General features: G+C 40.7%; 1 protein-coding gene across 3 annotated transcripts in view; it reads left to right on the top strand.

Moving 5' to 3' along the window:
• Nucleotides 1-25,508, top strand: part of LOC127581625 (calcipressin-2-like) — a 90,290-nt gene that overhangs the window by 46,149 nt on the left and 18,633 nt on the right. For all 3 annotated transcript variants that reach the window (XM_052036152.1, XM_052036154.1, XM_052036155.1), the window contains one exon: nucleotides 17,904-18,077. In XM_052036152.1, coding sequence (XP_051892112.1) covers nucleotides 17,904-18,077 — 174 coding nt within the window. The remainder of the gene's footprint in view (nucleotides 1-17,903; nucleotides 18,078-25,508) is intronic.

Here is a 25,508-nt window from a genome sequence, read left to right as displayed (position 1 = left end):
GACCTCTACTGTTAAGATGGACAAGGATTTAAGTCCCCTGACAAAACCACCACCTGCAGGTTATCCTGCAAGTCTCGCACCATCCCGACTTGGTGGAAAAGGAGGACCTACAATATATTTCTGTGTCTAAATCCTGGAATTCCCTTCCTGACAGCAGTGGGAGTACCTTCACCAGAAGGCCTGAAACAGTCTGGTGACTCACCACCACTTCCCTAGGGAAAATAGGGATGGGCAATAAAGGCTGGACTTGCCAGCACTGCGCACAAACTGAAATATGAATTAGTAGAAGAAAACAGCTTGGCATAATTTTTGTTGGTGTCAGCTGCTCCTGTAAAGTGCCTCAGGACATTAATGCAGTGTTAAAAGTGTTTTATAAATGGGGATACTTGTTACTGTGTTTCACAGTCTGGAATATTCATTGTTTCTCTAAAAACACTTGCCAATATTCTAGCACCAGTACGTTCATAAGCCCTTCAAGGTCCATTATTAGTACATATAATTAAGATTTTAGCTAGAGTGCAGGGGTTTGTACATTCTCCCCATATCTGCATGTGTTTCCTCCGGGTGCTCCAGTTTCCTCCCACGTTCCAAAGACGTGGGTTAGGAAGTTGTGGGCATGCTGTGTTGGCACCAGAAGTGTGGCAACACTTGCGGGCTGGGCTGCCCCCAGAACACTCTACGCAAAAGATGCATTTCACGGTGTGTTTCCATGTACATGTGACTAATAAGGGTATCTTATATGCTGAACTAGAATAGAATTTGGTAAACTGATTTTGGTCCGGATTATGTTGGTGCCTTGAAAATCTCTGGATTGAAGAAACCTGGATCCAGACTGCACTTTTCTAACATCAGCAACACCATTCTGGGTTGGCTGACAGCAAGGCCAATGGAGTGGTCACATTGTCTGACATCCAAAGTGAAGACTGAAGATTCATACTCCATGGAAACACTCCCACTCCTCAAGGGTACAGTGATCTGTTGGAAGACAGACAGCCCAATTAGCACTGGTATTAGGAGGTAAAATGGCAGCAGTCTGAACCTCTACTCCTGCACCCAGGCAGTGAGGTACTTCTCTTTCTGCACTGGAAGCTGTGACATAGCGGGGTTGGAAAGTGCACTGACTGAGACAGCCACACTGGGAAGGATGGGCTCCAAGCTGTACTGACTCAATGTAACTGCACTGTGTAATGAATTGACCTGTACGATCGGTTTCTAGGACAAGCTTTTCACTGTACCTTGGTACAAGTGACAATAATATACCAATACCATCTGAGGCAGACCCTGGACTTTGCCCATGCTCCTGGACGCTGGAGGCATAAGCCTATCAGTATACCGAGCACTTAATTGTGACTTCTCAGCCTTCTGCTGCAGGCTGCCTCAGTTTAATGGCAGGTGTAATGTAAAATCCCATCTGTGTCCTCTATCGTGGAACTCAAGTGACCTCACCCTCAGGTGAACCACTGCCTGGGCTGATGCTTTCCCGTTGAAAATAAGCTGCCTGGTGCTTGTCACTTACTAAAATTGTGCCCTGTGGCGATGCACCAAGTTAGTACTGATTGGTCACTGAAATCTTTATGGTGTGGGAGTATGAATTTCATGCATGTGCTGCACTGTGTTGAAAGCTGTGGGTATCTATGTTAGTGCTAGTTTTTCAACTGTGTCCAAGAGTTACACACACTCCCTCCCCCTCCTTACAGGTAGCAAGGAAAGAAGTTAAACTAAACTTTTCTGAATCATTGCTTGTACCTCACCTGCACAAACCTGTCCAGTTGTGGGCTCCACACTGTGGGAAGGATTTAAAAGCCCTGGAGAAGATGCACAGAGATTTATCACAATGTTAGCTCAGCACTGAAATTCTCTTCCTGCAACTCTCTATCCCAGAAACCATTCAGCAACTGAAAAGATGTTAAACAGGTGCTGCATGGCAGCTCGGCAAATCTTATTCTGCAGGGCCTTCTCGCTGCAAATTTCTATTGCCCTCAAGTCCCGAGGTTGGTGATTGAAATCACTCTGCAATGGCAATATGAATTTTAAGGCCGTCCTGCAACAGTCATACAGCTACAGGTTATTACAGCATCGCCAATTCAACATCCATTTTCCAGCCGGTCTGATTTAGAGTACAAAAGCAAGGAAGTTATTTGATAGCCTCCTAAAGAGATAGAGGCCTTTCGGCCCGCTAAGTCCGGCTGACCATCAAACATCCATTAATCAGTTTACAGTGGCTAATTAACCTACCAATCTGCATGCCTTTGGGATATGGAAGGAAACTGGAGCACCTGGAGGAAACCCACGCTGTCACCGGGAGAACGGTCAGACTGCACACAGGCAGCACCTGAGGTGGGGATTGAACTTGAGTCTCTGGTGCTGCAAGGCAGCAACTCTACTAGCTGTGCCACCGTCCCACCCACCTAAAAGAGTCACATTAAACCGTTTATAAATCGCCGATTAACTCGTGAGGGAAAATGGATGGGTCGTGGGGAAGAGAGGCATAAAAGAGGAAAGCCCATAATGGGTTGGAGGAAGCTGGGGCTTTAAGGGTCAGGTAAGGGTGGGTTTAGTCATGATTAGCTTTTGGGAGTTATGCAGGGTTGCAATTAGGTTGGGGGGGTTAGAAGTCACAGAGGGGGTTGGTAACTGAGGTACCAGAGAGAGCCGCCACAATGGGTGTATCTTCTGCTGAATGTGAAGCCGGTCCCCCGCACCAGTCACCGTGGACTTGATTCCTTAACATTGTGCAAAATTATCATGCAAGTGGACCACTCATGCTATCAGTGAGTCATGTGTGTTGATGCTGCTGGGCATATCTGGGGTCTTCTGTGCATTAGCAGGCCAAACACAGGGAGGACCCAATAGTAAAACTGTGGGCTTCGTGGGTTCTCTGTAGCACTTCAGGTTCAGTTTTCCAAAGAATTTCTATCTTGTGGCATATGTAAACTTTGTGCTCTATGATAGAACATCACCAAAAGACAATTTACAGTAGCCAATTAACCTCCCAGCACATCTTCAGGATATGGGAGGAAACCAGATCACCCAGAGGAAACCAACAAGATCACAGGGAGAAAATATGAAGACTTCACACAGATAGCACCTTCCAGACACCAACACTTACCTCCACTGGAAGAGTGAGTGGGTGGTTGATGGTCAGCACGGATGGTGGGCTGAAGGGCCTTCATCTCTCTACGACTTTTGTAACATAACTTCCTTGCTTTTGTACTCCAAATTGAACCAGCAGGAAAATGGATGTCAACTTTTTTTCTTAATACTTTGGATAAATTTCATAGAATGTTTCATTATGTTAAAGGCCCTGTAAAAAAAAATACAAGTTTTTGTTGATATTGAACAATGGAAAAACAAGCATGATTTTTTGAAGGGTGAGAGACCAGTAAATGCTGTTATAGAGATACTTGGGTATCATTCATGAATTGCAGTATGCAAACATGCGAATACAACAAGACGGAGGCAAATGGTAGGTTAGTCCTTATTACAGGGATGTTGGAGTATATGAATAATGATCTCACAATGTAATTATATAGGCCTTCAGTAAGAACAAACCAGGTGTTCTGTAGTTTTAATCTCATTACTTAAGATTATACCTGCTGTCTATGGGGTTATATAACAGAAGAGACTTGTATTTGGAAGTGAGAAGCAATCTCCTTGTTGAATAATATGAATTTCTTAGCAGGCTGGAGAGGATAAATGCTGAGGCTTGTGAACTGTTGGAATTTGACATCCTTGAAAGCTGTGGATCCTCAGTCAATGACCATACTCAAATCTGAGTTCAGTAATTTTCTGGAGGATGAAGGGATTGCCGGAAAGCAGCGTGGTGTAGAATTTCAGTCGTCATCTGACTGTATGGCAAAGAATGCTCAAGAGGTCATGTTCCTTCTTTAGGTTCTTCAGCTTAGAGCACAGAGGAAGTTAAGAATTAATTTAATAGCAGTGATTTGGAATGAGTAAACATGGAAAAGTTGTTACCACTGGCAGAAGACATGGAATTAAAGTAATTGGAAAAAGAAAGAGAGGGAGGTGAGGAGAATGGTGTCATGATTCAAACTGCATTGGTTGAAAGGGGGTGGGGTTAAAGTAAATTCACTGGTAAAAAGATTAGATATTTTCAGAAAAAGGTAAAATGTTTGCAGGGCTTTATAGAAAGATCAGGGGATTGGAGCAAATTGGAAGGCCCTTTTTTAAAGAGCTGAGGCAGACACATTGGGCCACATGGACTCATTCTGTCCTAGATGACTCTATGATGCTAAAAATTACTTCTCTGTTTTGACATTCTGGGTTTTTTTAGGTGCTCTCATCACATGTAACTCCTTAGTTGTAATGCTGAGAATTATTGGCATAACTTTAGAACTAGATGACAACAATGACACAGCCTGTTTATAGAGGAACAGAATTGATAATAATGGATATAGTCCATGACCTCAGCTGTGGCAGTGATGCTATTAATTCAGTTATATAAGCTTTACGTTTCCTTCAAATTGTAGGTTTAAGTGGCTGTTGCCTGTGGCTATTGGAATAAAAAAATCGTAATTTGTTGGGTGCACAATTCAATTCACATTAAAGGTAATCCTAATTCTTTGTAATATTTTTCAATGGATATTTTGATGGAAATGCTTTTTCATTTTTCTTGGATCTTATTGCCACAACTGCATTCAAATGAAATGACCTTGATTTTGTATTAATGCAAAACGTGTCACATATTTTTGGAGTAAAATCAATGAGATGGAATTCTGTCAAGCCACACAGCACTTTGGGCTTTACACAAGCTGCAAAATTAACGCCAAGTTAACTCTACAAAACTCCAAGGCAATTTATTGCACAACTTCATTTTTAACCCTTTTAATTCAGTACCAGAATTGTGTTGATATGAATTAAAGTATATGTTTGTATGCAATTATTGTATTAAGTTTTGTCACTTTAAGTGGGATTGGCATCCTGTCTTATGGAGCAATTGGGAATGGGTTCACCCCTGTGATTTCTATTAATTGTAAGTATTACCCACCTCACCTATTCAGTGAATATTCTGTTTCCTTCTACTGTATCTGGCTTTAGAAAGGCAACAGTAGAGGCTTGGTTGGAATTTTCCCACCCTTTCCTATGGTTACAGCAAGGCAAAGAGCAATCTGAGCCAATGGGTTTAAACTTTACTTAATCGTACTTTTTTTAAAAAGTGGTTCTCGGCAGGGTGGGGGGGGGGTTAAGAAGCATTCATTCTCAACCTTTTCACCATCTTTTGATAGACATTAACTCTCAGTTTGGGGAATTTACATTGAAACCTGTACCGTTATAAAGTTTTCTTTTGATATATTAAACTGTCTCAGAAAAATGGATTTTTGTTTGTGGTTTAAACAATTAAATTTGGATTTAAAAATCTGCTACATGCTTAATTTGTTTAGAATTTATGTTGTAAGTTTTTTTTGTTTGTTCATTTTTTGGGATGTCAGTGTCACTGTTCTAGCCATCATTAATTGCCCATCCCTGGTTATCCTTGAGAAAGTAGTGGTGAACTGCCCTCTTGAACCACTTCTGGGGAAGGTGCTTCCACAGTGCTGTTCACTCGGGAGTTTCACGATATAGATGTAATAATATTGAAGGAACAGCGATTTATTTCCAAGTTAGGCTGGTGTGTGCCTTTGAGGGGAATCTGCAGGCGATGGTGTTCCAATGTAGCTAAAGCCCTTGACCTTCATGTTGGTAGAGATTTTAAGTTTTGGGAAGTGTTGCCAGAGTAACCTTGATGAATAAGCACAGTGCATCTTGTACATTGTACACACTACAGCCACTGTACTCTCATTGTGGAGGGAATGAATGTTTATGGTGATGGATTGGGTACTGATCAAGCAGGCTGCTTTGTTCTGGATGGTGTTGAGCTTTGTGAGAGTTGTTGGTGCTGCATTCAACCAAGCAAGTGGAGAATATTCCCTCTCATTCCTGACTTGTGCCTTGTAGGTGGTGGAAAGGCATTGAGGTGTCAGGAGATGAGTCACTCACTGCAGAATATCCAGGCTCTGACCTGCTCTTATAGCAACAGTGTTTGGTATAGTATTTACATTCCCACTTGCAAGTACTGCTCCGTCGCACATTATCCTGACTTGAAAATATATATTACTCTTTCTTCATTATTCCTGGGTCTGAATCCTGAAACTTCCTACCTACAGCTTGTGGGGCTACAGTCTTCTTAGTGATAGCACAGAAATGAACCTCTAACTAATGCTGCTTTTTTGAACTTTTAGAATTTTATGTGGTATTGAGGCATGAGTAACTCAAATCATAATTCCATTTCTTAATCGCAAGTGGACCTCAAAATACAAGTCTTCTGGTGCAAACTGGAAGGAAAAAAATTGATGTTTTTGTAAATAATGTATGTCCTATGCAATATGGGGTGCATGTCATTTTAAGGATTGTACCATATCAGCAACTGCTCTCTTTATTTATATTGTGACAAAGTTTATGTTAGACCATTCCAGAAAGTCTTTGTCTCTGAGGAGAAGCAGCCTGCCTGTGTGGTATCAGGCACAAAGTAAAGAAATGTTGCAATGCTCTTTATAAACTTTTGTTTGATAAAACATTTTATTAAAGAACAGTCTATCCTCTGGTATCATTGTGTGAATGAGACAACAATTAACCCCTATGAGTATGATTAGATGTATAATTCTGTGTCAGTGTAAACGTTAAGATCTTAGTATTGACTGTTGAAATTGATGTTGACTACAAAAGAGTAACTCTATCACAACCCATCGAATAAGACTCTTTCATTTCTACGTTAGGTAGAACATCAATGGCAGTAATAAGGTCACTTTTATCTGCTTAGCTTTTTCTTCTAAACCTATTTTTTGCAGTAACGAATACTGAACGGAATTGGCTATCTAAATTCAGCTGCATCATTCTGTTTAATAAATTAGATTTTGTTTTATACTGTCAAGAGAGTAACAAGGTGACGTGAAGGGCAGTGTGCAAAATGTGTGGGTCCCTGCCGATATCAACTACAAGACTGCTTGTCCTGCCTTGGACATACGTGTGTGTCCTCTTTCCAAACTGGCAGTTGACTGAATAATGAGTCAAGGTCAAATGCAAACCGCATCCTAACCATTACGCAGTTGTTTATCAATCTTGTTGAAATCAGAACCCATAAGCTGTTTTTAGCCAATTACCTTCCTATTATTGGAGTTGCAATGACATCACAATGAGGTATTCTGACAATTTTTAGTAATACTATCATTTTACAGCAGTGCACAAACAGAATTTATTTTTTGGTACATTGTTGAACATTAAGTGCATGACAGCAACTCTCAATGGAAGACAATACAGCTTTTACATTTTCACAGTTTGTGCAGCACAGATAGCAGTGACCCTGTTTAATCATTTGTTTCACTTGAAGGAAAATAATCTTCATATGCCACCTGCTATTCCCCAAATGAAGGCCAGATGAACAGTGTGCTTCCAGACATCTGCCAACAGATTTCTTGTCCTTCCTGTAGTAAACTATTTGGTATGGTACACCATCCTCCCCCACCTCTGGGAAACAATGTATTGCAGTAGTACTCTCTGCGTCCAAAGATATTTCTGTGAAATGCGGCTGGTTTGTGGTGAATTGATGCATTGCAGGCTTGTGCTTTGAGATCGGATGATGGTGTACCAGTGCAGAGAGCACAGCACGCTGCAGGTTAACATGCCAGCATGCTGTGCCATGAAGCAGTAGCTTGCAATTCACCTTTTCAGTCCACATGCTGTGCCTCTGATCTCTGCCATACTGTTATAGTAGAGTTGCCAACAAATCACAGAAGGGTGAAGGGAGTGGAAATGAGATATATTCAGAATCTAAATGTAGGACAAGGGCTTTTTGCCCAATTACCTGACTAGTCTATTATCTAGGTCACACCAGCACCTTCCTAAACCCACACCTTTTTCCCGTGATCCCTTGAACACTTTGGGGAAATAAGAATATTATCTAGCTCCTGGCTAACCATTTTATCTAGGTCCCAATATACATTAATCAACTTTTCTCTGATACCTATATAATTGGACAACTTGACAAACAAAACTTTTGTTTAAAAATAAAACATCTTTCTGAATTTTAGAACAAAATGTAAAATGGTGACACTCTCGGAGATCAGGCAAAACCTGGGGGAAGAGGAAAAGTTAATATAGTGTTGCCTTTTGTCGGTATTGGTGAACATTAAAGTTGGCTTTATTCCATTCTCTACAGATGGCACCTGAAATGTTGAGCATATCTAACAATTTGTTTGTTTGTTAAAATTTTCCCACATTCACATTATTTTGCTTCCTATTAAATAATGTGTTTGGTATATATTTGCCCTGAAGTTGGGCAAGGCAAACAGTAAAACTCCGGTACTCAACTATCCACCTGTTCGGGATGGTTCTGCGTCTGGCTCATTGGCTGATGTTTCCTACGCTCACTTTAAACTCACCAGAGGCCTGTCTCCTGTGCTCCCTTTAAAATCATGGAGGGCCTTATCCTGGGCTCCTTGGAACTCACCGGGGCCCTGGTTCCCTCCCTCCCCTTGAAGCTGAATGGGTTCACTGCAAATTTATTATAATACTATGTAACATTGAAAAAAAAGTGAATTAAATGTGTGTTGGGGTATCAATATGAATAACATCCAATAGTTTGAAACATCTGCCAGGTCCGGCACCTCAATTCCTGAGTGTGTTAGATTATTGGAGTTTTACTGTAGATTGTGTTTAAATGGGTATTAGTAAGATAAGATATTTATTTATTAGTCACATGTACATTGAAACACACAGTGAAATGCATCGTTTTGCTTTACTGAGGATGTGCTGAGGGGCAGCCGCAAGGGTCGCCACTCTTCTGGCGCCAACATAGCGTGCCCACAGCTTCCTAACCTGTGCTTCTTTGGAATGTGGGAGGAAACCGGAGCACCCGGAGGAAACCCACGCAGACATGGGGAGAACATACAAACTCCTTACAGACAGCAGCGGGAATTGAACCCGGGTCGCTGGTGCTGTAATAGCATTATGCTAACTGCTACACTACCGTGTCTCATAGGCACTTTCCTTCTTAACAAAGTTTCCTATTAGAGCTATCTTTCCCTTTTTGTTTCACATGATAATTTATTTGCTATTTCCATCTAGGGTTGGAGCAGGGGTACCTAGTATTTGTGGTTATACTTTTATGTTTACACATGGTTTAGGAGCTTAATGTTCTATCTTTTCAAGTTCAAAAAATTGGTGAGAGAGGCCAATTGAGTTATTTCACACCATGTTTGAGGACAAAGAAAATTACATTGCTCCCCATGATATCATTTAATTGTCTCTTGAGTAAGTCCTTTATGTCCTCTATACTAACCAGAAGGTAATTACAGCGTTGACCGCTCTTCACAGATTTTAAAGAAATCAGTTCCTGATATCTGGTGTAATTCTCCTTTTACCTATTTTAACTTGCTTCATCTTTTTAGGTAAACTAGAATATATTGAAATAATTCTCTAGATTAATTTATTATATATTTTGTTTGTTTCCTGAAGTTGCTTTTCTCATGGTTGTGGAGACTGAGTTTCTTCCACTTTCCCACTAGGCAAATTTATTGACATCAGGACTTGGGCTTTAGGTTTTGGTCTGCCTGGCTGGTTTGAAAGTTTTCCCTACACACTCGTGACCAAATCTGAACTCAGAACATGACCATGGGACAATACAGTTTCCCAATGTACCTAATGCATTCTTCCAAAATATTCTTAATTCACTGTATAAAGGAATTGGCCATTGTTTTTTTGTTTTATTAACAACCACCTGGTTTAATCGGAATCAAGTACAACATTCAGATAGGTTTCTGCCTCATTTTAGCATTTACAACTTCAATATTATCCAGGTCTTTGGAAGGCAAAGAAAGGTCTGATGGTCATCCAACTGAAATGTTGCCTCTGTGTGTGTGTGTGTGTGTGTGTGTGTGTCTCTCTCTCTCTCTCTCTCTCCCCCCCCCACTGACTCTGCTGCCCAACTGTGTCTTTGACCTCTTTGTTCCAGTTTCTTCTTTGTTCCACTGATTCAAAGTTTTGACCTCCTGCAAGTTTCCTGTTTTTTTTATTTTTATTTGAACAATTTAGTTGTGAATGTGTAATCTCTGACAGCTGATGCAGTTGGGGTCAGGGGCAGGGGATGCAGTGGGCATGGCTTATCTGGCTATCATTGTATTTCTTGACTTGCATTTTTGGCATTTTCCAGTAAGGCTTCTCTAATTTGATTTGAAACATTGCATGCTTGGCCCACTTACCCAAGCCATTGTTGTATCCCATTTTATAAAAATGTTAAGCATTTATGGTTGTAGTCATCTGAGAAATAGCTTTAAATTTTATGTGCAGTTGAGCACTTAACATTAACGACTTAACCTGGAGACCGTCTGTTTTGGTTTCCTTGAGACGATGTCAGATATAAAACTGAAGTGCAGGTCCTCCCCAGCCTACGAACACCCAACTTCTGTACAGCCCCTACATAAAAGCCAGCGGTTGGGTAACCGGCAGGATGCCATCTGCTGTGGGCATCTTCTGCCACCTGAGAACCCGGTTTGTGGCCGCAATTCTGACTTGTGAGCTGTTCAGGTTACAAACAGGATATGTAAGTCATTTGGCCCCTCTTGCCTCTTCTATTGTTCAGTAAGATACCAGCTATTTATTTTACCACACCACCACTTTCCTGCATGAACCCCATATCCCTTGAATCCCTTAATATCTATCTTTTGTCTTGAACGTACTTAGTGGCTGAGCCTCCATATCCCACTTGGATAGAGAATTCCAAAGATTCACTAGCCTCTGAGTGAAGAAGTTTCTTCTCATTTCATCCTGAATGACCAATCCCTTATTTGGTGACCTTGACCTCCAGATATCCCAGCCCAGGGAGACATCAACAGCACATCTACTCTGTTGAGCCCCATAAGAATGACGTATGTTTCAATGATATCACCTCTCATTCTTCTAAATTCAACAGAATGTGGGCCCAACCTGCTTAATGTCTTCTCATCTGAGAAAGCTGCCATGACAGGAATCACAGGCTGCGCTCCCTCTGGCACACAGGAATAGTGCATTACTTATGTTGGATCTGATAATGCCTTAATTTTTGAGCCAGTGTATTTTAGCTCTTCCAGTTCATGGGTTCACCTGCCTTCCCTCCCAACTGTTTGATTATAAATTTGCACTTTCTTAGCTATTCTCTGCCGCCTTAGCATGTTGTACCCTACCACACCGTCATCTGTGTTTATTAGGCTAGACTATGCACCATATTTTTGTATCGCTCTGACCAAATCTATGGCAGACAATTTGTTATGTTACTTGCTTCTAGAGTAAAAGCCATAAAGATTTGGCTCACTTTTAGTGACCTCAGCCCCTGACCGATGTTGATCCATGCTCCAGTTCTCTGATGTCCAGTTCCCTCACAATAATGGTCTACAGGACATGGACATAGACCACATCCAACTGTCGGGTTGGTCCAGTGAATGGCAAACTGCCCTCACCCACTACTACACTGCTTGCACTTGACCTGCATTGGCAACGTGGTCCCCAAAGTTTCCGAGCAGTGTGGGGCTTTCCTGCCAAGAATGCAAGCCCAGAGAAGCAGTGATAGCCAGTTAAGCCACACCCAACTTCTTCCACTGCACCAACTATCGGAGACTATTCCTTCACATATAAACTACTCAAAAATCTATTAAAACTTAATCATGCTATTAACACACTTCCTAAAATAGTAAAAAAATTAAACACTAGAAAACAATTAACTCCACTTCAAAATTAAATACACTTCAATTAAGTCAGTAATTAAAAAAATGTAAATGCCAGAAACTTGCACATCTCCCTTAGAGCCTTTTCGCTCTACTGAAATGAATGCATTTGTTGATCAGGCACTAGGTCTAATGATGCACAGGATAAGTGTGCAGGCTTCCCTTTGTAGGCAGAAACTGCAGGAAATTGGTGCTTCACTGCTGCTCTCTATGAGAGTCTAACATTGGGTGCAGCCAGAATGACAGTGTCAAGGATTCATCTAAAATTCTGGGATTCTGTGATTGTATGAGTGCTCTTGGAAGTAATTCAGATTGTCAATCTGGTCCTCCCTACAAAGCAAAGTTGCATAGTGCTACCTTAAAGACTAAAGTACTGTCAGCATCATTTCAACAGTACTGTTTATCCTTAAACATAGAACAGTACAGCATAGGAACAAGCCCTTTGGTCCACAATGTCTGCGCCAACCATGATGCCAACCTTAACTAACCCCATCTGCCTGCACGTGGTCCGTATCCCTCTATTCCCTGCCTGTTCATGTGTCTGTCTAAATGCCTCTTAAACATGGCTATCATATTTGCTTCTATCACCTCTGCTGGCAGTGCATTCCAGGAACCTACCACTCTGTGTAAACAAAAAGCCTCGCAAACTTTCAAACTTATGCCCAGTATTTACATTTCTACCCCGGAAACAAGACTCTGACCTTTTACTCTATCTATGGCTCTCTTAATTTTATATACATCTATCAGGTCACCCCTCAGCCTCCAATGCACCATAGAAAACAATCCAAGTTTGTCCAACCTCTCCTCATAGCTAACACTCCCTAATCCAGGCAACATCCTGGTGAACCTCATTTGCACCCTCTCCAAGCCTCTGCTTCCTTCCGAAAGTGTGGCAACCAGAACAGCACACACTACTCCAAATGTGGCCTAACCAAAGTTTTAAACAGTTGCAACATGACTTCCCAACTTTTATACCCAGTGCCCCAACCAATGAAGGCAAGCATGGCATACGCTTTCTTTACAGCCCTATCTACTTGTGATGCTACTTCCAGGGAGCTATGGATTGCACCCCAAGATCCCTCTGGATGTCAATGCCCTTAAGGGTTCTACCGTTTACTGTATACTTTTCTCTTGCATTTGACCTTCCAAAATGCATCACCTTGGTATCCTTTCTTTTACCTTTTTTTTGGATTTCTATTTGGGAGCCGGGCTATTTTTGTGCAGCTGGCCTTATTTCAGTCATGCTGAATTTAACTTATCTGGGTATGATAGCTGATCGTAATACCATGAGTGCAAGACCACAAAATAAGTCTGGATCTGTAAAGTCATTTAGCTCACCCTAATTTATCCATTTGGAATGAGGCTAAATTCCTTCCTTGTAATGTTCCTGCCCAGAAATTGGATTGTGTAACACCACAATTTTGTGTGTTGCACAGTTCAATTTCAATGAAAATAGAAAGCTATTGAAAATTCGGGACTTAGCCAGTGTGCGGAGAGCAAAGTCCTCAACTTCTGCTTCCTCTTCCATCTGATGTGGCAAAACATAGAGGAGCCAGAGCATGTGCAGAAGCATCCAGTGACATGTGATATGGTCTTGGTCACCACTTGTGAGGCCTGCCTTGTTGTGCTTTAAAGGGCATCTAATGAGCAACTGCAGTAAAAAATAAATTGCTGGAAAAACTTGGTGAGTTGAGTACCTACACACACGGGGCAATTTACAGTAGTCAATTAACCTACTGACCCACACAACTTTGGGATGTGAGAAAAAACCAGAGCACCCGGAGGAAACGCACACAGTCACAGGGAGAACATACACAATCCACAAAGGCAGCACCCATGGTCAGGATTGAACCCAGGTCTCTGGTCTTGTGAGGCAGCAGCTCTACTAGCTGTGCCACTGTGTCACCGATGTGACACAACTGTGCTGAATTTCAAGTAAGGGGCTAGTAATTCTTTGGCAGAGTGTAGTGTCTTTGTATATCGTGCAAAGGTACTGCATCAGGACACCTCGACCCGAAACGTCAACCATTCCTTCCCCCACTGCCCCCCCCCACACAGATGCTGCTCAACCCACTGAGTTCCTCCAGCAGTTTGATTTTTGCCCCAGATTCCAGCATCTGCAGTACAGTGTGACTTACTTTCCTGTTAGTTAAGGGGGATCAGCCTGACCCGATTTGTGGCTGTGGACTCTGGCACATGTATCTTCCAACAAGTAGATAGGTTCTCATTCAGAATGGCACTTCCCCCTTACTCCCACTTCTGGATCCTTGCTACAGATACCCTTTGGGTCCTTGCCTTCATTTCCTGGCCTGACTACATTCCACCCCCAATCCTTGATGCCCTGACCCAATTCCTGAGGTCCCGACTTTCTGCCACCTCTGCCCAACTCCACCTGGAGCTCCAGTCTTCCCTAATGTTCCTGCGCTCCCCAGGCTTTTCTCAAGTACCACCCCCCTCCCAAATCGCAACCTGCCTGGGCACCTCTGCTTTGCAATGGCAGTGCACAGTGCGTGGAGGCAAGGAGTTTTCCAAGCCTAGGACCTCATGCATGAAAGAAAATAAGTCCAATGGATCCCAATGCAAAAAACCTGCTTTAACTTCCTCCAGCACATCATGGATCACAAGTTTAATGTACTTTTGGTGCTGGCAGTGATCCTGTCTACCTGCTCTATTCAATGTGAAAGAACAGTGGAATTCTCTGTCACGATCCATATTTTTCTCACACTAAATAATTGTTAACAGGTATTTCTCTTATAAATTGATTGCCATATTTTCTATGTTAGCAGTGGACTTCAAAATTAGTTAATTAATTGTGAAGCTGTTTGGATTTTTGAAGTTGTGAATAAATTTATGAGTACAAGTTCATTCTCCCTTTCTGTCTCTTCCACATATTGATCAGTGTGTGAGCAGAATATTCTCCTCATATTGTCAATTTGTTTATCTCTAATATGTGACCTGCTCTTCCCTTACAAATTTATATCGTGCCTTTGAGTAATAATTAGAGATTACAAAGCAGAAACAGATCTTTTCATCCAATCCTAAATGTGTCTGTTGTGTCAAAAAGTCTGATGAAAAGTGCTTCAGATTATCGAGTCTTTTGTTTACTATTTTCTCATGCTGCAAAGCACTCTGCTGAAAGTATGATTATACCCTCTTAAAGCTTTCTGTAATGTACAGTTTGGTACAACACACTTGACTCGACTTGAACACACAGTACCTCCACTGAAGTTTTACTTTTGTCTTTTGTGTGCTCATCATTGTCTATTATATTTAATTGCTGGAAATTTGTTAATGTAGTCTAATGTTTGCTACACAAATATAAAACTTTTGTGTTGTTTCTCCTTGTAACTTTATACCAGAGGATCTTAATGGATTGAAACGAGGATTGTTGGAAGGGGAACGATAACCTGTCAGTTATGTAATGATAAAGTTGTTAAATAGATCAAAATTACATCTTACTTCTCTTATCCAAGATCTTGGTGAAACTAAGCCTGGAGGATTGTGTACAATTTTGGTCTCCTTACCTAAAAAAAAGGATGTACTTGGTGCAGAAGGAAAGCAGCAGAGGTTCTCCAGGCTGGTTCCTGGGTGATGATATGAGGAGACATTGAGCAGACATGTGCTCTATTCTGTAAAGTTTAGAAGAATGAGAAGTGACCTCATTGAATCATACAAAATTCTTAGAAGGGTCAGCAGGGTAAATGGGGGAGGATGCTTCCCCCAGCTAAGGAGTCTAGAACTTGGAATCATAGTTGCAAAATGAGGGGTGGACCATTTAGGACTGAAATGAGGAGAAATTTTTTCACTGATAGACTACTGAATCTTTGGAATTCTCAATGCCAGAGGGCTGTGGAGGCTCAATCATTGATTGCATTCAAAAGAGAGGTGGATAGATTTCTGGACATTAAAAGGCTGAAGGGATTTAGGGCTTGGGTGGGAAAATGGTGTTTGAAGTAGAAGATCAACCATGGCTTTGTTGAATGGTGGAACAGACTGAAAGGATCAAATCACTTCCTCATGTTCTTACATTCTGGATCATGCAATGGGAAACTTCAATTACAGGAAACACTTCTCTAAGTCATTTGCTATTTTGGTGGGGAGCAGTTCAATTATCTGTAATCCAGAAATTAAAATTCAAAGATCTGTAGATGCTGCAAATTTGAAATTAAAACAAAAATGCTGGAAATACTCAGCAGGTCTGGCAGCACCTGTGGAAAGAGAAAGAGAGTTACAATTTCAAGTTGAAGTGCCAAATGGATGATTCCTTGCAGCTTCCTCCTGAGATTCCCCACCATCACTGAAGCCAGTCTCCAGCCAATTTGATTCACTCTGTGTGATATAAAGAAATGGCTGAGAGTACCAGGTACAGCAAAGGCCACGAGACACGATGAGTATCCCAGCACTGAAGACGTGTACTCCAGAATTAGGTGGACCTTGAGTGAAACTGTTCCATTATAGTAGCAACATTGGCATCTACCTGACAATTTGGCAAATGGCCCACATCTGTTCACAAAAAGCAGAACAAATCCAAACCAGTTACTTACTGCCCAATCAGTCTAAAATTAATCAACAAGATGACAGAGGCTGTTGGCAATAATGCTACCAGGTGGCATTTACTCACCAATAACCTACTCGCCGATGCATGGTTTAGATTTTGCCAGGACTACTCACTCGAGACCCCATCCAACCATGGACCAAAGAGCTGAATCCCAGAGGTGAGGTCAGAGTGATTGCTCCTAAAATCAAGGCAGCATTTGACCAAGTGTGATGTCAAGATGCCATGGTAAAACTGGTCAGCGAGCATTAAAGGGACATGTTTAGAGTCATACCCCGCACAAAGGAAGATGGTTGTGGTTGTCAGGGGTCAATTGTCCCATTCCCAGGAAGGACATCACGGGAGTGTTGTGAAAGCACTACCAAAACTCAGGCTAGTAAATTTAGCTAGCACCTTGCCCTTAGTAGCTGTTAAGTTTGTATGTGTGGATAGTACCTTAATTCTGAAAATCTCTCCAAAACTGATGAATGGGTAGTCACACTCATTAGCCCAACATGGCAGCTAAGATCAATCTGAAAGGTTAGATATTAAGTGTCAAAAAGTTGGACCTTGATTATGGTTCATCTTATGATTAAATGACTGTGGACACACCCCATTTTGGCTCAGTTATTCAAAAAATGGCCACTAACTTGTGGTATTGAAAAGATCTTGGAGCAAAGAACCAAACAAGGATCAGTTAAGCTCAACACCTCCTTTTATTTATAGAGCTCCTCTAACAGTGCAGGGGCCCTGGATAGTCATCGGAGCTTTATCCAATAAAATTTGACACCTCGTGAATAAGGAAACATTGGAACAAATGAAATAGGATTTAAGGAGTTATGCTAATGGAGAATATATTAGGGGAGGAATTCCAGAGTTTAATCTTAACAATTAAGGGAACAGCCCCCAGTGATAAATCAATTGAGGTCTTGGCTGGAGGAGCTACAAAAGATCGTGAGGGGAAAAACAATGAGGGTATTTAAAACCAAGGTCAAGACTTCCCAATTGAAGTGGCTAGAGCAGAAGTAACTGCAGAAACTGGGTCACAGGAAAGAGGATTGTGGTTTAGGTCAGGCTCGCAGAGAGTACAAATGGCTGTTGGCAGGAGGACATTGGACTTTTGAGAGGTAAATGCATCGTGGACAAGAACAGGAGGAAAATTGGCAACAAAACTATTTAAATAATGAACAAGATATCTTTTCCTAAATATTAGTCTGTGTTTGGATCTGTTGGACCAATTGAAATGTCCAGAGGTTCAGAAGGAAAATGCCATTGCTTTCCAGCTCTGCTCTTTCCATATACATGCAGCCAGATGGATTTCTATGATTGATGTTGATTTTACACACAGTGTAAACAATGCAGATAAATTTTTTTGAGTTTATTGCAAGTTTAAAGGAGTGTGAATGAAGAAGACCAAACAGGGTAATATAGGTGGTATTCTGTTTAATGACCGCTGAGATATTAATGGGAGAACAGTTATGTGAAGTGTTTATATGAATGATTTTTGGATAACAGTGCCAAGTTGTAAAAGAAGTTTGGCAAGGGCTTGCTTGCATCATGTAATAACTAATATTCTGCATTTCAAAATTATAACCATGTGATGCAATTTTCTTAAACAGGACCGATTTGAAGCCCTTTTCCGGGTTTATGATGAACATGCCACATTCCAATTATTCCAAAGTTTTCAGAGAGTACAGATAAATTTCAGCAATCGTGAGGCAGCTGCACAGGCACGAATAGAACTTCATGAATCGGACTTCAATGGCACCAAACTCAAACTTTATTTTGCACAGGTACGGTATAGTGTTAGTTGTGTTAAAGGTTTATTGTAAAAGAAGCTGTGGTATCAAAAGTTCAAGCCATTCTGCATAATCAGTGCTTCAGTTATTTATTTAAAATCAATGGTGGACCATGTTCTACATCAACATCTACTTATTTATCAAAAGGTTTTGTGCAGAAGCAAGAACAGAAAATGCTGGAAACGCTCAACAGGCACATGCAGCATTTGTGGAAAGAGAAATAGTTAATGTTTCTCTTTTGAAACTTTTCATTAGAACCTGTATACTGGTTGCATCCAAAAACCCACAATCTACCAGCATGTATATGTTCTGATGAACGGTTCCAGACCTGAAACATTCTCTTTCCACAGATGTTCCCTGACCTTTTTTTTATTATTATTCACTTGTTTCCTGGAATTAAACCTCATGACTTAATTATGTAAGTTTTGTTCTTGGCCACCTTTTCAGTTATGTAACTAATCCACTAACATGCTGGGTGTTTGTGTGAAGTCATATAAGATCTCTTATGCAATGTGAGAAAATATTTTCAAACCTCAGAGCTACAGAAACTTTAGAGTTTGTGGAAATCTCCTAATATTCCCAAAGGTCACTGAATTCTGCACAGTCAAATATTCTCAGTTGAGGATCATCCATTTAAAAGGTTGTCAAAGGTGAGGAGGAAAACAGCCCTGCCTCAGAAAAGCAATGGGGTGAGAAAGTTGATAATTGACACACCCCATAGATTGTCTCTGTAATGATCTCGATGATAATGAAGTGTTTTAAATGTAAAACAATAATTAAATAATACAACTAAATTGCATTAATTGCCTCAGGGATTGGATACATTTGGTAAGATATCCATAGTCATGTCATACTAATTTTTTGACTGCTCCACACTAACAGAAAATGGAGGTTAATATTCAGACAGGTTTCTTCACCCAGAGGATCATGCCAGAAGGCTCAAGTTTTCCATTTTAATTCTAAAATGTGTGTGTTTATCTGCTTATCTCTCTTTCACTGAATCCCAGGTTTCAAAAGTGAAGATTTACAGTTTAACTTTATTGCCAAGTACATTCCCTCCTTTCTCTTATTAATTGGACAGGGAATGTGTTGAAAGGTAAGAGCAAGTTTCAGTTAAAGCCATGATGTCATCAAAGGAACAAACCATTGTCCACTGAAGGATGGGGGGGCTTGTACTTTTGGCAATAAAATTAAGTATACATTTCTGGAAATTGGCATTTATTAGGTTTTTCAGGAGGTACATTATGAATTGAAATTATATTCAATTAATCTTGAGAGTTTAGTTCCAACTGTATTTACGTCCTCAAATTCCACAGTGTGTAAGCTGTCATTGTGTCTTATCTATATTTTTAACACGTTTGCAATAATCTGATTTTTAAAAATAAAGAACAGTGGAGTTAGTGGGAAATTTAGTATTGAATCTGACGGTGGTAAACCAAATCCTTGTTTTCCTGTGGATATACCACTGAACAATGAAGATGTCAAAACAACTAAAAACTGGGAGGGAAAGGTTGGTGAGTAACGGTTGAAGTAAATTTTAATAGTGACAGTTTGCTAAATCTGTTGGAAACCCAAACTTCACTTAATTTTTTAAAGATAAAAAATATTTGTGGAAGACTGGATAATGATGGAGCTGTCTGGCTTATAATCCTTTTGCCTGATGGTTGTCATGATGAAAAATCTGCTTAACAATGTAAAAATTTACCTACTCTAGGTAACCTCCGCAGGGAATAGCACTGCAGCATGGTTGGCAGGTGTTGGTGCTTTGATGAATACCTTGCTACCTGAGACCAAACGCAAGAGAAGACCTGAAGGCTTCATGGATAGGCATAGCTAACAATGCAGCTGATTAAATACGTGGCCATGGTATCTCATAAAGTACTGTCGGGCAACCTACAATGGATTTACTGCTAGTTTTGGGAATGCACTGGTGTGGTGATACTGGCAGCTAAACCATCTGCCAATATTAATCAGGAAAGGGAACAGAATGCATCTATTCATGGGCACTTGGCTTGTAAGTGAAGATGATGCCTATACTTGGCTAAAGCTGGCACTACTAAAATATTTGATTGCATAGCTAACCATTTATCTGTTAGTATTGCTGTCCCCAAAGTGCAGGTTGTCTGCAGGCATCTTTGTAGTACTTTAGTCAGCAACTGCAGCCAGCAGGACATGCCAGCACAATCTGGCCCAGTTTCCAGAATTAAAACAACTGACTTGCCAAGCAGTATTTTTGAGATGTATCTTCCATTTTTGGAAGGAAGAAGGGTTTGAAAGATTACAACGTAACCTTGGCTGAAAACTTTCCCATGCCTCACAGCCAAATGGTTACGAATTCAACCCACATTCCAACAATGACGTACCTGATGGAATGAAGGTCCGTGTTGTTTGGCTCCTAACGGATCCCATCACCCTTAAGGATCAATCAGTTCAGCCAATTTTACTTTGAAGCAAGCAACAAACTGTCAGACTTTCACAACGTTGAGGCATGAGAGGGATTAGCTGGAGGACCTTATCTGTAAGGGTGCAGTTAGGTTTCAGCCTGAAGCTGCCTGTAACTGTCAGCAGGTCAGTGAGCTGCTGGAGGACCAGTAATTCACCAGGAAGTGACTCGGTGGGAAAAAGGCATGGATGTCTAAACAAACCTCTGGAGAACACATGGGCTTTTTTACCTTTGACCCCTTTTCCTGCCAGCTAGAATGACAAGTAGGTTAAAATAGTTGCTCGGCCTCAATAATACCATTTGATCAGCATAGTTAATAAAAAGCCTGACAGTCAATGACGGGTGTCCTTTCCATCTTGCTCAGAGGAGCAGGTTGAAGACATCTTGCAAGACGGGAATGGTTCCCTGGCAAATGATTGTTCTGGATGATTCTAATTGCATGTCTTCTCAGGGTTAAATTTGTTCTTCAACAGACAAATTGATTTAACCTTCTTTATTATTTTAGTAACAAGTCTGGGGAAATTTTAATCTAATTTGTCCTTGGGGAAGGGTAATGAGATCAAATAATCCACTTTTTTTATCTCCATTAAGTCATTGGGCCAAGTGTAAAATTGGTGTTACACCTGATCCTGTAGGTTTATCGCCAGATATGTTCATAGCGCAATGCCATTACAGCGCCAGCGATCGGGGTTCGATTCCCGTCGCTGTCTGTAAGGAGTTTGTGCGTTCTCCCATGTCTGCGTGGGTTTCCTCCGGGTGCTCCGGTTTCCTCCCACATTCTAAAGACGTACAGGTAGGTTAATTTGGGAGTTTAAAATGGGCAGCGCAGACTCGTTGGGCCGGAAGGGCCTGTTACCACGCTGTACATAAAATTTAAAATTGAAAAAAAATTTTAAAAATCGTACAGCACAGAAGCAGGCTTTTTGGGCCCACTTTGTCCATGCCAGGTGTGATGTCTATCTACTCTAATCCCGTATCCCTCTACGCCTTTCCGATATAAGTACCTGTCCAAATGCCTCTTAGAAGCTGTAATTGTATCTGCCTCTACCACTTCTTCTGGCAACTTGCTTCAGAAAACCACCACCCTCTGTGTGGAAAAACCTACCCCTCATGTTTTCCTTAAATTTCTCCCCTCTCTTTAAACCTGTGCCCTCTAGTTCGAGACTGCCCTGCCCTGGGAAAAAGACTCTGACCATCTATCCTATCTATGCTCCTCATAAATTAATAAACCTCAGCAAGGTCACCCCTCAGTCTATGTTCCAGTAAGAACAAAGCCTATCCAATCTCTTCTTATAACTACAGTCTTCCATTCCAGGAAACCTCCTGGTGATTCTCTTCTACATTCTCTCTATTGCCACCACATCCTTCCTGTAGTGTGGCAACCAGATCTGTATAGAGTACTCCAGATGCAGCCTAACCAATGTTTTGTACACCTGTGACATGACGTCCCAACTCAGTGCTTTGGTCTGTGAAGATAAGCATACCAAATGCCTTTTTCGCTACCCTATCCACCTGTGTCACCACTTTCAATGGACTATGGACTTGCATCGCAAGGTTTCTATGTACGTCAACACTCCTCAGGTTCCTGTCATTTTACTCCACATGAGTTACCAATATTTGACTTCCCAAAATGCATTACCTCACACTTGTCTGGGTTAAATTCTATCTGCCACTGCTCTGCCCAATTTTCCAGCTGATCAATGTCCCACTGTATCCTTAGACAACCTTCTTCACTACCTAGGACTCCACCAATGTTCATGCTGTCTGCAAACTTAACAATCAGACCACCTACATGTTCATCCAAGCCATTTATAAATATTACAAACAACAAAGGTCCCAGCATCAATCCCTGCAGTACACCACTGATTACAGTGAAGTTAATATTCCTCATGTCTCCCACATTACATAAACATTTCCAAATTCTAATCTGGAAAACATGGAAACACACAAGGAAGGTTAGTTGGGGAGAGTCACATTTAATATGGTAAATATTGCTGCAATAAAATGAATAGGAAAGGAAAGCTGAGAAATACCAAATATATAGTTTTAAACATCACAACCTTTTGTCATCTCCATTTCAATTTGAGTCTTTAAATGACCACACTTCCATGACTTCCACTCACTAAATTTCAAAGAAACTGCAAAGACAGATTGCAGGACTAACAATAAAGTTGCCCCGTAGTGCCAACAGAATTTGTGCCAGTGATGGGTGAAAATGTTCACTCCCAATTCTGTAACGTTCATATGTCAGTAATATCCAGTTCATGGAAAACCCACCTCTAATCCCATTAATTAACACCATCGGTATGATTATGTAAATATGCCAGATGACATGTCTGTGACTTTGTAGTGATATGTCTTGTGAGCATCACTGATTGGATGAAAGCTATAATTAAAATCCATATTTGGTAAAATAGCATAACACAAGAGTAATGGGCTGCATCTTTTCCTCAGCAAAAAAGGTAGACCAAATATCAGAAAAGAAAATTACTTGCTAGTTTAAGAGTTGAAGGAAAATGTATTATGCTGGAAGAAGGGTGAATGATGAACGCATAAAACACAGGAGAATTGTTTAAAAGAAAATGAAAATCAATTTGCTGAAAATCTGGGATAAAAACAGAAAATGCTGGAAATACCCACTAGATCAGTCAACATCTGTGTAGAGAGAAATGCAATTAACATTTGCAGTCAATGACCTTTCATTATTCTGCTGAAGAGCACTCTGATCAAAGATCATCGACCTGATATGTTAATCATGTTTTGTTTCTAGCATTATTTTTAACTTTATGCTCAGGAATAAATGTGGCCAAAGAAAAGAAAATAATGAACAAGTTAGATTTTATTTCAGCAACTTGTATTTTGTGCTGCCTTTAATGTAGTAAAAATATCCACTGTGCTTTATTAACTTCTAACAATTGGTAAGCGTGCATAGAACAATATCTTGAAATCAGAAACATTAATTTGTATGTAACTTAGTACAGATAATTAAGACCTGTTAATGAGAAAATTAGAACACTTGGCCAGGCAATACTGCAGATTTCTTGGTCGTGGGTTAATGTTGACACGTTGAAGAGCAGCTATTGAAGTCAGGAAGAACTATTATAAATATTTTGGTGCTGCTCCAGAGACTATGGTCTTCAATATCAAGGATAAATAAGCAAATAAGTTGATCATTGATAATATTCATAAGCCATGTCGGAAAGGGGCAGGAAGGAACCATAGAATTTTACAGCATCAAGGCCATCTGGCCCATTACATATATACCACGTTGTGGAAGAGCTCCCTCTTTAGTCACATTCTAATCCTCTTGTTCCATAGAACATAGAACACTACAGCACAGAACAGGCCCTTCGGCCCACAATGTTGTGCCAACATAGCTATTCCCTCCTACCTACAGAATGCCCATATCCCTCCATTTTCCTCTCATTCATGTGCCCATCCAAGCCCCTCTTAAAAGCCCCCAATGAATTTGCCTCCACCACCCTATCAGGCAACGCATTCCAGTCATACCATTTTCGTACCATTTTTCATTTCCATTTACAAATATTTAAACATGTTCATTTTAAACATTGTCAACGATTTTGAGAGAATATTTATGAAGCTCAAGAATGCCTTTTTAAAAAGCCAGAAAATTAAATTCACAAAGAGAAAGTTAAATTCAGACAACAAGCCTTTCCAGTTTATGTCAGCACTGGCCTGTTCTGATGAAGGCTCATCAACCTATAACAAAAGCTCAGTTTTCGTCTCTCCAGAGACTGCCTGACCTGCTGGGTTTTTCAGCATTCTCTTTGTTTCAGATTCCCAGCAACTGTGAGGTTCTGTATCTCACAATTCCAGCATTGTTGTTTATTCTCTCTCTGTCTTCATTCATCTCCCTCTACTTACACCTCCATAAGGCAGATCCGCTACCATTAAGCGTTCACTACCTCCTTCAAGCAGGACCACCACTGCTTGCATCATTCAATCTCTAAGCTTCCACCCCATTACAGACATTCTCTTTATTCTCCATGCTTTCCCCTTCTTTGCAAGTTGAAATATGCACAGTTTCTAATTATTTATACTTCGGATGAAAGTCAATGACCTGTGCTGTAAATTCTCTTTCCACAGATACTGCCAGACCTGCTGTGCATTTCCTGCATTTTATTTTTATTTTTCAGATTTCTATCATCTGCTGTGTTTTGCATGTCACTTTCTTCTGAAGTATTTTCTCTGATGAGAAATGTTATCTGGAAATCCATGTAAATAATGTACTTGGGCATTCCTCTATTTATTGCTTTAGTCAGCTGTTGGTGCAGTGGTGCAGGGGAAAAGCAGTGATCTTTGAAATCATGCAGGGAATTGAGCAGGATAATTGGGTAAATTATAAGGTTGGGCTAACAACAGTGGATAAAAGTAACAGAATACCAAAAATGTAAAGTGCTCGATTATTTAAAATGTCATATGTTTATGCTTGAGTAAATGTAAGAAAATATCGATCCACTTAAAATTATTAAAGAACACAGGAATCAATGGAGACTGAAACAGCAGAGTTTTTAAATAGTGAATTTACATCTATCTTTGCCCAGGAAAAAAAGGAACCTGCTGATGAGTCAGATAGTAAGTCAAAAACCGCAGAGGAGGAACAGAGCAAAAAGAAACAAACAAAGGTAAAAGAAAGGCTTGGGTTTAATATAGTATCTGAATCATCAGCAGTACCACAAGACTGTGTAGAATTTGGATCTCATTGTATCATTCTTAAAGACATGACTTTGGGGTAACAAAGGCCAATTTGGGGACTACCATCTCCTAAATCCAACCAGATATTGAGTGAATCAGTTTTCAGGCATCACTGAAAATGCTTCTGGTGGAGCCATTTTAGAATAGATTTGTGCTCGAGCAGAGGGGGGATAATGCAGCACATATACACCCTCCTGTTCCTGTGTTCCATTGGGCACTCATGAAAGCAGGTCACCAGGGAGGTCTCTGAAACCTCTCTCTGAATG

Source organism: Pristis pectinata, chromosome 22 (genome assembly GCF_009764475.1).
Source record: "Pristis pectinata isolate sPriPec2 chromosome 22, sPriPec2.1.pri, whole genome shotgun sequence".
Taxonomy (NCBI): Eukaryota; Metazoa; Chordata; class Chondrichthyes; order Rhinopristiformes; family Pristidae; genus Pristis; species Pristis pectinata.
This window is presented reverse-complemented; position numbering and strand designations above follow the sequence as displayed.